At 41.6% G+C, this 12,431-nt stretch overlaps 1 protein-coding gene across 3 annotated transcripts in view; it reads left to right on the top strand.

Moving 5' to 3' along the window:
* Positions 1-12,431, top strand: part of LOC137194149 (ephrin type-B receptor 1-B) — a 162,659-nt gene that overhangs the window by 71,418 nt on the left and 78,810 nt on the right. For all 3 annotated transcript variants that reach the window (XM_067605756.1, XM_067605754.1, XM_067605757.1), the window contains exon 3: positions 2,422-3,103. In XM_067605756.1, coding sequence (XP_067461857.1) covers positions 2,422-3,103 — 682 coding nt within the window. The remainder of the gene's footprint in view (positions 1-2,421; positions 3,104-12,431) is intronic.

Below are 12,431 nucleotides of genomic sequence, written 5' to 3'. Positions count from 1 at the left end.
GTAGGGTATGTGCTGCTAACGTAGATGGTGTCCTTGCTTCTTAAATGCATGTATCTCATGCATTTCAATGCTGTTAGAACAGGGTAAATGATACAGATGCTTAAGAATGGATACCAATATTAATACCCAGAGTAATCAAATATTTTAGACTTACAGAAGCAGAAATGTGGCGTGTAGCCACAAGCTCTTCAGCAGCAAAACAACACCCAGCAAATCAATATATGGTCGGTAAACCATCAAATTATAAACAGCATGTTCTGTGATCACACACACACACACACACACACACACACAAACACACTGACGTAAACAGCAGATGAAAACACAAGAGGAGACAAGAGGAAACTGTTGTAAAGTTTGATGTTGGCTTAGTTACTGATGCACCTGTAATACTTTTGTTCGTCTTTGACACAGTGGTGACACAAAATATCTACCAAAGAGGAAATAAAAAAAATTGTAGTTCATTATTATATGAACCAATGAATTTCTGGACAGATTTCAGACGGGCATTATCGTAGATGCCTCGGGCCTCTCTCTGGCGTGAAAGATGGTGGTCATTTGGCTAGACGAGGGGCGGTGAGGACCCCCTCCTAGACTGGAGCAGACGGGTGCAGAGGGGCCTAGGGCTGGCTGTATTAATGAACAGGCAGTGCTGAAAGGGACAGGTTCCTGTAATGCTGATGAATGGTCATTACAGAGCAGAGACGAGAGAAGAGAGCAGAAGGGGAAGAGAGGAGAGGGGGAGAAGAGTATAGAGCAGAGTGGGCACAGAGGGAGCAGCGGTGAAAAAAGGCTTTAATTTGCACCTCAGATTTCTGTAAACTCGTTTATCATGTCAGCAGTGTCACTGTTCTCCACGTGTCTTCTCCCCCTCCCTCTCCTTGCCCTCACCCAACCCAAACCTTCTTATTTTTCTCCAGACACTGTCATGTATCCCTTGGGCTAAATATTCTTATCATCTACATTATTCTTTTGTTTCTTTGAATGACAAATTTGGTGGCTCACATACAAACCTATATCGTGTCTCTTATCATTTTATGGACTCGTCTAACAAGATCTCTGAGTCCTTTCCATCATTTGACCCGTTGTTGGGGTTGTGTGTGGAGAGTTGATGTCTTCTACTCTCCATTAGGCCTGATTGAGCAGCTGGGGCTTTAAAGGTCAGAAGAAGGAGGAAACACCAGGAGATATATTCACACAAGAAACATGAACTGACTGGAGGCCCACTCACTCCACTATAGACCTCATTAACTCCTCCTCGCCTACAGCTGTTTGGATCACTGGTGTTGTTGGGGGGGGGGGGGGGGGGGGGGGGGGGGGGGGTTGGAGAAATAAATCTGTGAGTGAAGATGCTGCCTTAGTAGGAGTAAAAAAGAATGGTATTATTACAGGCAGACAGGGGAAGTGATCTAAGAAGAGACATTTCAAAACAGTTTCAAATCACCCTCTCTACTCCAGAATATATCCATTTCAAGTTAGTGGGCTTTTATGTGACTGTCTCAATCCATACAGCCTTTAAGTAACTTACTATATGCCAAAGTATAACAAATGCCTTATAAAAATAGCTTTTCAAAGACGTTGCATTTAGAATATCAGTAGACTCTAACATTTTGAGTTTGACCAGCTTTTGCACAGTTGGAGAGTTAATTCTAAAATGTTAATCTGAAAGCAAGCTTCTCTATCTCTTTATTTCAGTGATTTCTCCTCCCGATGCTCAGTGATTCCTGCCAAATGTAAATGGCACAATTTCATCATGATTTGGTGCACTGAGTTAATACCCCAAGGGGTCTCTGATGCTCATCCAACATACTTTCTGGGTCACACCTGCAAGAAGCATCCTGCGGTGTATTTCAGTTCAGCCTGCATTCAAATGTCTTTCCCTTAGACCGTCTCTTGGCTGCCATGTAGTAGTCTCCGTCTGTTTAATTGTAATTCAATAGTGCATAATCTTGAATTTGTTACACACCATATTTTATAATTCGTCAACTGAGTGCATAGCCACGCTCGACATGGATGGCAAATAGCAGCACATCCAAAGTAATTACTGGGTTTGTGCTTATACAGTGGCAGCACACATACTACAGATTTTGAGCATATTTAGAGAACAAGACGGAAAAGTGGTATTTTTGCTGTTGCTGCACTTAAAAAAAATGTTTATGATTCAGAAAAGAAGGGCGTTTGTGTATTCTCAGTGGATGAAGCTACCACTTGGCTGGCTGATTCTTTTCTGTTAATCCAGGAAGTAAGCTCAAATTTAGTGCCTGAGGGAGATTACTGATATGTGTACCAAGTCTCTGTAGCTCAGCCAATATTAGCATGCTGTATCAGAAAATGAAAAGGCACCGTGGCTTTATTACTAATGATTACTAATCAACCATGTGCACTCTCCTCTCCCTCTTCTCTCTCTTTCTCTTTCTGTAGTGGGAGGAGGTGAGTGGCTATGATGAAAACCTCAACACCATCAGGACCTACCAGGTGTGTAATGTCTTCGAGCCCAGTCAAAACAACTGGCTCCTCACCACCTTCATTGATCGGCGTGGAGCACAGCGCATCTACGTGGAGATTCGATTCACTGTGCGAGACTGCAGCTCCATCCCCAACGTCCCTGGCTCCTGCAAGGAGACTTTTAATCTCTACTACTATGAAACTGATGCTGTTATTGCCACCAAAGGCACCGCCTTCTGGATGGAGGCCCCTTACCTTAAGGTGGACACCATAGCTGCTGATGAAAGCTTCTCACAGGTGGACTTTGGAGGACGCCTGATGAAGGTCAACACAGAGGTGCGGAGCTTTGGTCCACTGTCTAAAAATGGCTTCTACCTGGCCTTTCAGGACTATGGTGCCTGCATGTCTTTGCTGTCAGTCAGGGTCTTTTATAAGAAGTGCCCGAGTGTGGTCCAGAACTTTGCAATCTTTCCAGAGACCATGACAGGAGCTGAAAGCACCTCCCTGGTCATTGCCCGAGGGATCTGCATCCCTAATTCAGAGGAAGTTGACGTCCCAATAAAGCTCTACTGCAACGGAGACGGAGAGTGGATGGTTCCTATCGGCAGCTGCACATGCAAGGCTGGGTTTGAACCTGACAATGGCAACGTATGCCGAGGTGAGTAATAAATAGAACTAGATATATTTGTCATATAAGGATCTTATTTTTACCATGTTATAGTATTACGTCTGCCAGTTGCCAGCACCCTTCTTACAAGTTCTTTGCTTTTCATCACTCACTCTCATTTTAAATGATGGACTACTCATAATAGAACAAATCGCTTCATCATAGACAGGCGACAGGAATTTGTTCTATTTTAGGCTTGCGTATAACAAGGCATCAGCGCACCTTGGATCACAGATTTTCCGCATCATTGAAAGGGATGAATTGATTGTGTTTCATGCGTTTTGCTGAGCATGATGTGCCACACTTCTTCCTTGATCATATCCACCTCCAGCGTACTAGAAAGGCACATTAGCATTGATTCTTAAGCTGTAGCGAATGCCAGCCTTCTGTGCAGCCTACTTTACAGATGGCAAGAGGTTTGATTCTGCCTCAGTATGATGTGCGGAGGACTAAGTTCTGAGGAATAGATAATAACACGTACATAAAGATGAGGTTAATCTGGGTTTTGGGTTCAAGCTGTCACTTTCTCTTTCTGTCTGTCCTCTAATGCACCTTTACGCTCTGCACCCTGTTATTCTCACACATTCACATACTTCCACACACACACACACACACACACACATTCAAAGAGAAAATTTGCTCAAGGTGTCTGACGATAATACGAGTGGCTTGGGGCTCTCAGTGTGGCGCAGTATTGGTTGGCCTGCCTCTGGAGGTTAGCTGGAGAGTGTGTGGAGCCCAGATAAGATTGATTGACGCACATCTGCTCTGATCAATAAACAGATACGAGAGTGCCACATATCTACAAAGCGCACTGTGTGTGACTGTGTCTACTGTATCCTTCTCAAATTGCTCGATGTCCTAAGCAAAACACACCCACACACTTACATATACACACACCCATACCCACACATGCAGTCCTTGACTGAGGTGGAATGACTTTCAACTGAAAATGACAAGGCAGAAGTTTGTAGTCTTTAGTCAGCTCATGTCAACACAGACTTTAAGGAAATACTGTGAGTTTGTATATCACATCTAATTTTCTCATCATCTCATCCCCAACTCTGTTTTACATTATTCACACATCATTTCATTTTACATGATTTTATTTCTATGATTATTAACATTTCACATTTCACAGTTCAAGGTACATTTAATTTACATATTTGAAAAAGAACTTTGTTGTCTAACCCATATTTACGGAAAATGATTTCAGTACATTATGTGCGAAATAATGATTTTCTGTTGTTTCCCTGCTGTGAATCGTGATCGTACATTCTCATTTTTCAAACACACATGATAGGTGTGATGTACTGAACAACCTCAGCATCATTATGTCTAATAGAAAGTTTCAAACTGATGAAAAAGTAAGCTGAATAACAGGGCCCTACAGTGAGAGAAATATAATGCATCTACTTTGTAAAGAGGTACTTGTTTTGTTTTGTTTTTTTAAATAGACCTCAGGCAGCTGTGCTCCATTCTGACTTCAGGTCACCCCATTCATTTAATATTTCCCTTTTTCCTGGCTTGTTTAATCAATTTGTCTCTAATAAATGTACGCCTTTGTTCCTACTTTCTTCTACAACATTTTCTGTCAAGTACAATAAATTTCAGTTCGAAATATGACTGAAACCCAGATGATTTTCAGTTTTTATCCCTACTATATGTGACTTTATGTATTAAAACAACTCTCAGTTGTTTCCATGAAGATTCTTCTAAGATATCATGATAACACACATTATTGAATTGACAGTTGATTGTATGTGGCTCCCTTTAAACTAGTTGTACTCTGTGGTTGTATCTCAGCAGAGCTAGTTATTAGTGTATGTGAAATATGTTGTTTGAAGGTTAAACATGTAAAGCAAAGTTCAATACAGGAATTCTATAGCAAATGAGCAAATAACCTTGCCTGACGAACCTGCTGAATTTAATGGACAATTTTTTATTTGTCCTGCAAACTCCGTTGTTGCTGATTCATGTCTCTTTTCCTGTCCATCTTTTCTCTATAGCATTTTCTTTTTTCCCTCTTTTATTTACTTCAACCTCATACATGCTCACAGCACAGTCATTGGAGCCTAAGGTGTCCCTGAGTAGGAGGCTTGTTGTGGCTTGTGTTAGTGGGGGGCACTGGCACTGCTCTAAACACCACAAGCATACACAAGCACATACATATACACAGTCCCCCAGTAGGAACTGAACTACAAAGACTCTTTGAACAGAGGAGACGTATATTTCCACTAATTCCCACAATCCCCTTGACTTCCTTCTCTAAATACCCACAGTAAGTAGACTTCCTGCTGTGTTAAGTTTGACAGCTCTACTTCATTCTCTCTGCCTCTCTCCGATGGAAATGTAGCATTCTGGGAGTCGTGAAAATAGCCTGTGGAGTCTGTAGTTATAGTCGTATAACACTATAAACTCTTGTGTAGGTTGACCTTAAGCCTCAGGACACATATGTGAACTTGCATACTTGTTTAGAGAAAAAAAGAGTTAGAGAGATAGAGAAAAAGAGATGATCTTGCCTTTTCTATCTCTCATAACTAGCTTACTCTCTGGAGACTCGTATGGAATCTGTTCTCCTCTCATCTCCGCTGAAAGGCCCCTCCAATAAGAGCAATCGCAACCTTTTATTTTCCACACGGTCTCTTTTCATGGGCTTGTAATCCATTATTTAAACAGGGAAATCTAACCTTAAAGTGCTTGTGGAAGCTGCTGAGTACTATGGGCAACCAATCAATTGGGGGTTGGTGCAATAACATGGCCTCAGCATTGGGTCTGAAGTAATTGCCCATTAGAGATGAAGTAACAGGAACAGGAACAAAAAGAATATGAGAGCACGCAGTTTCATGCTGAAATGATTTCCCTCATTGAGAACAACATGAGAAGGAGAAGTATTACACGGGCAAGGGAAGGCACTGTGGTGGTTAAAGGCACAGCGGGGTATCCAAAAAAAAAGACGTTTCGAGAGATGCTTAACAATCTGATACTCTGTTACAATATATTGTATTAATAATATGTAAGAGAAAATAGCTTAGAAAGCACTGTTTGCCTACAGAACACCCACCTAGTTACCCACATAAATATGTAAAATTTGTCCATTGGGTGAATTTATGTATAATAATACATTTTGTTTAATTGTTAAACATAGAAAATAAACATTTATTTAAATGGGCTTAACCCAGCTAATGGCAAAATAATCAGTCTCAGCTGTTTGAGACAGTATTGAGTGTCATGCACATTAACATTTGGACATAAAATGACAGAAGAAAACAAATTCAGTCTACTGTAGCATATATCACTGTCAGTTTTCACCTGGCATAACAAACCATACAGTTGTCAGTCCCAGACATACTGAAGTGTGGTAATCCGTGTGGTAATCCATGTTTTTGATATATTTATGTCTTTAAAGTGAAAAGCAAACAGTATGAAAGATGACAAACACAGTTTTTAAATGACAAATTAATCATTTCTTTACTCGTTTAATTTGTGTGTCATTTGTTATGACTGTGAAAATAGGCCTAATTGCTACAGGGTGTGCTTGTGTGTGTGTGTGTGTGTGCATGTTCCAACATGTGTCAGTTTGGGTGTCGTGGCAGTGTGTGTGTGTGTGTGAGAGCCTCTCTGTACCTGATTGCACTTTCTCTAATCTATATGTTTTAATTAGTGACAGGTAGCGTGGTGTGTGCGCGTGCGGCCTGCTGTCAGTTGGGCAGGGAGACCATGTAGAGTTGTTGTGCTCTGTAACGATGATGCCAGCATGCCATCCTCATTACCAGCTCCCCAGCTCCCACACAAGCCATTTGGGTATCCCCCCCTTCTCTCTCTCTCTCTCTCTTTCTCTCCCTCTTTCTCCCTTTCTCCCTCTCTCTCTCTCCCCCTTGGCTATGTAAGCAATCTGCTAAATATTTTATCACCTCCCTGTTAAATCGAGCGGAGACACTCCAAATAGCACCCCACTACCTCCACCAGCGCAAAGCTTGTCTTGTGTGTGTGTCCTGCTCGGCTCGAGTATGTAAGGACTGATTTGATGGTTTTACTTGAACCCTCTTGTTGTCGTGGTGGTCTCCAGCTGAGTGATTGATAGAATGAACTTGATTAGTTTTGCTCCACATCCATCTCTGTTTTTTTTTTTTAATAATCTGATAATACTCATTGATCACTTTAATGTTTATTGTATTCTAATATATTAAGTGATTAAAACTCCCCCGGTAAGCTAATTATTCTGACGTTTAAACTCTTAAAAGTGAATGATGTGGCGTAAAGAGTAAACAGGGCTAAATTACATACTCTGAAGAGCAATTCAAAACTTTGAACTGTTTGTTCTTCATTTAGCTTTTTCCTTTGGGGAACAGAATTTCCTTTGAGCTGATAAACGCACGCTTGGAGTCTATAAAACTGGCAGTCTTATTTTATGAGGCCTTCTACTATATTTTGTCTTCTTTTGTAGTTGGTTAACCATGCATGTTAACCAAGCTTATTGCTTCTCTCCCACCCCCCTTCTGTGGGTCATTCCGATGCAAAGCACATACTGTAGCTTCTCTCAGTCTCCTCACCCACATGGACTCGGATTGGGCCAGGGGATAGTAAGGGCATTGGGATTATTTCAGCTATTGATTGTATAAGACGTGAATTGGATACGAGTGAAATAGAAACTTAATGTCTAATATCACTATCTATTATATCATCTGGTTACTTATTCATGGAATTCTATTCTATCCCATCCAGCCATCCATCCATAATCCAATACACTGCTCATTATTATGTATTTATTTAGTTGAGTATTTACGTAATTCCTCACCAGAGCAGTCCTATAGGCCTACACAGCAATATGAATGCCCTCATATTTTCTCTCACCGTTAGGCTCCAGCAGGCTTTTGACACGCTGGCACATTAATATTACAAATATTCAAATAACTTTATTTAACATTCTGCAGGCTGACAGTGGCAGCGGGAGATTCACAGCCCATTGAGCAAGTGCGCTTCCCTGGGCTAAGTGCCGATTCATCATGGCTGCCTTACTCCTGTCTAATGGCTGCCATCATGGGGCACGAGCATACACGCGCACCGACGCACACATAAACACACATCTTGGGCATAAGCTCAGAGAAAGTATGAGTTCTTCCATGTGTGCATTTTAAAAGTGTTAAATGTAGTGTTCCAGGCACATTTATCACATTATTAACCCTAGCCTAAAAGCTTATAAACCCCAATATATACCCCTATAGAGTTCATTGTCATGGATGGCAACCAGCTGGCTTATTTCTCCATATCAGAGAGATAAGAGTATCGAACAAAGATAAGATGATAACTATTTCAAATCATACCTGAAACACATACAAGCACTGAAACTCCCCAGACATTTTCATTTACTCAAAGCTTTAAAGTTTGGCTTTGGAGGATGTTTACGCTAAACTTTTGGTCTTACAGTTTTCCGCTCTAGTGAGGCTTTGATTTCTTCTTTATATGTCTTATCTGAGTGTAAAGGATCTGGCAGACAGGACCCACAAAGGCCCAGTAAGCTATTAGAGCCAATTCCAGCCCATTTGGCCTTGTCTACTTCCGTTCCACAGAGTTTACTTCATTTGCCGAGAAGCATCCATGTGTACCCACCAACACACACTCACAAACACACACGCTGACATCTACTAAGTCACCTTGAAGGCCAATTAAGTAAGCGTCTGACTCTTCCCGTTCCTATTAGTCCTATGGCAGTGAGAACCAGTGTGATGAAGACAAAAATGGAGTGGTGGGAGGAAGAGACAGAGAAAAGCTATAAGAAAGAGCAGAGACTGAAAGACTTCTTGTTTCCATGGCTCTCAATGGGCTGAATAGGGGGATGGCAGAGAGCAGTGGTGAAAGAGTGTGACCCAAACAAAGACTCTTTGAATTTAAGGCCCAAACAGAGTGTTTGTAATGACCCCAAACACAGATGCGCTGCTCTCACTGCAACGACAGAGTCAGTCCCTAATGATGCGAGGGGAATCCAGAGATTTTGTTCACACATAATGGAAATACCCACCACACACAGAGCTGTTCTTATCCCCCATGGAGGGACACATACTCCTACCCCTATTATTTTTCACTCTATCTGTCTTTCCTTTCATTGGATATATTTTTTTTTGTCTGGTTCTCTAACCTTCAGTCCCTTTCAGGCCATGTATTTGGTGGCTGAGGTTTTTTTTTTTTTTTCCCTAGCCTTTCATTGTCATCTCTCACTTGGTCTTCTTTCCCTCAGTTGCTGCAGAGGAACTTTTTCAAAAAGGCTCCACTTTGACCTGACATCTCCAATCTTCCTCGCCAAACCCTTTTCTGTGCTTTTCCTCTACTTCTCCTCTACTTCAGTCTCAGTCGTCTTTTCAGTCCTCTCCTCTCCTCTCCTCTCCTCTCCTCTCCTCTCCTCTCCTCTCCTCTCCTCTCCTCTTTGAGTGATGGACATTGGGTGTTGAGGCCAGTAACAGACACAGGGACACAGTGGGACATAAAAGACTCCTTACGCTCAGCAGATGGCTGTGGCTCTGCTTAATTTGCCTATGTCACCCTCACTGGCAAAACACAAAAGCCCGGCGCTATGAGGGGCTCTACTTCACCCTCTCACACCAGCAGTGACCTCAATCAATCAAATCCCTTACCTTAAGCTTTTAAATTATGACTGCACAATTAAGTACACAATGAAGACATCATCAATAATGCTGTGTTGTTGTCTTCAAATGGGACCAAAAGTTAAATGTCAAGAGAAACTTCAATTTGGACAGCATGTAGAAAACTATTTTCATTCTCTGTATACTTTCTGCCCGCACAAGTCACCCTTTCTTTCTTCTCACTCTTCCCCTCTGGAGTATCCTCCAGCAGGCAGTAATGAGGAGACGTGGCGAGCCTCTCCACAGAGTGCCCCCCCCCCCCAGTTGAGAAAGCACAAATTCCCCCCCAACCCCCCCCCCCCAAACCTCATTTGTTGACTCTCCCTCTCTCCTCATCAGTGTCCATCAATATTCACTGTTCCGCTAATAAAACAGCCAGGCCTGTTTTGTTTGACGGCAAAGGGACACATTTCAATTCTAGGAAATTGTCTCATGCCTTCCTGGAGGTTATCAGCACGGAGATAGATGTGGATTAGTCAAGGTTATGTTGTGGAACTTGTGGACTGAGGATCTAATTAGAATTGAATTGCAATTATGGTAGGGCCAATACACCTCCTGTCACATTCCTTGAGCCACATGCAATAAGAACTAGTCGACAAAGCAACCAAGAGGAATGTGTTGGTTAATCAGGTCGGAAAAAGGTCCGACTTTTCTACTCTAGGAGCAGATTAAAAGGTCAGTTCATCAAAATTACAAAAATACATCTAGTGGTATCTAGCCATGCAGAATTGCAGATAATTTTTAGTTTTTTTGGCCATTTTAGGGATATTTCTGTCTGATTTTGTTGAAAGTAGTTCTGAAACCTGTTGACAGTGAGGTCTGTCTGTGGATTTGTCTGTGAAAGAATAATAAAGACGCTATTTTTGGTTAAGAGATATTGAATTTTTTGAATGTCATTTATGATGCTGTAAGCACCAGAAACAAAGTTACATGTGCCTCCATTGCATTGGGACAGAAACAGTAATGTCAGAGACAGATATCTCAAAATTTGAGCAAATAAAACCAAAACTGTGTGTGTAATTGAGAGAAAAAAAGTTTTTTTGTATAATAAATGGACCATTTACTGTTATCTGTACAAAATTCAACTGACAAAGAGAGTAAATTTGTTAGTCTCTTTCATGGAGTCTCTACGTTACAAGCCTGTGCTTTTAATAATAGTTGAGGAGGTGCAGATTACAGTTACTGGTAGATGGACTGATTGAACCTGCTCACAATACAGTCAGCATGAACAGATTGGTTTTTGCAATAGGTGTATCCTATAAATCAAAAATGCATTTCTTCCATGCTTTGTGTTGATGTTTGTTCTCTTTTGTTGGAGGCCTGTAAACAGTCCACATACACATAAACATGTACACAAACACAATTTCCATCCTCCAGCTGAACTTTGTGTGTCCAATTTCATAATCTAATCATGGCATAATTCCCCCCATACTTGAAGCAAACAGCATTACAGTTCCATTTTAAGTGCTCCTTAAGTATCCATGATTAAACATACGTGAAGAATTATGTCTGTGTAATCTATGTTATGACACCGTGCATTATCCTAAAACAACTCGGCTCTGTATAACCGGGCAGGTCATATCAAACACAACCTCAAAACCTTCACAATATGCAATTATCCGGCAATTAGACAACTCCCATAATCCACAGCACACTATGTCATTGTGCACATGTAATTGCATGTTTTCGTTGACAGTAAACACAGCCTGTACTTTTCAGGGTCAGGGCATGTGGTTCTACAGAAACCAGAGGAAACATCTCTTTTGAGACTGACAGACAGGAAGAGCCTATGAAGCTCAATCTGGAAGACACATCTCTGTGACAAATTATTGATCTTGGCTTTGTTTGTGACTCCTCATGCCAAGGACCCCCTGCGATTGCAGACTTCCGACAACGCCCACCAGAGAAGACATTTTGTGAATATTGAATTTTGAGAGCAAGATTGGGGAGACGAGGGGAGTGTGTTTCTATCTATATATGTATGTGTGTGTATGGGGGGGGGGGGAGTGAGACAAAAGGAGAAAAACAAAAAGAGAAAGAGAGCGACTTGGTAATCCTCTCTTTGAGCACTTTGTGCTTTGTGCTCCATTTGTTTACTGAGTTCCCACACTGGCTGGGGGGCTGCAGCTTTTTCTCCCACACTGGCATTAGCATAGCCAGACATGAAGTCAGATCTGTGTAGGGCTTCATACAGTATGAATATGTTTCCCTGCTTATTTCTATGTGTGCGTGTGCAGTTTAAAAGAGGTGAGAGCTTAGCGTTTCCTCATCGGCTGGTGCAACCCGACTTAAATGAAATCTTCAAAGTATGTGCGGTTTTATAGAGTCTAATCAAGCCTGCTAACCTCTCAGACAGCCTCTCTTTTGGCTGCATTTTGTGATGAAAACCCATCACACGCCCATTATGCTTCCACTGTGTGCTGAGTGGGAACAGAGTCTGTGTCAACAGGTTGAGTGCTGCCTACGTGTTGCAGTGGACGGTATCTCTTAACAGGAGGTTGGACTGATTGCTTTTGTTGTGTGCCATAGTTTCCAGACATTTAATAGGACATAATGTAACAATGCTAGACAGAAGGTTGGGCACATACTTATATTACATGTCAAAACATGATACTGTTTACATGATACTGTCAAACTAGATTTTGAGCAATCCTGACATTACATTCCTCACTAATTAAAAC

The sequence above is a fragment of the Thunnus thynnus genome, chromosome 12 (assembly GCF_963924715.1).
Source record: "Thunnus thynnus chromosome 12, fThuThy2.1, whole genome shotgun sequence".
In the NCBI taxonomy this organism is placed as follows: Eukaryota; Metazoa; Chordata; class Actinopteri; order Scombriformes; family Scombridae; genus Thunnus; species Thunnus thynnus.
Note: the sequence above shows the minus strand (reverse complement) of the source record. Positions and strands in the feature narration are given on the sequence as shown.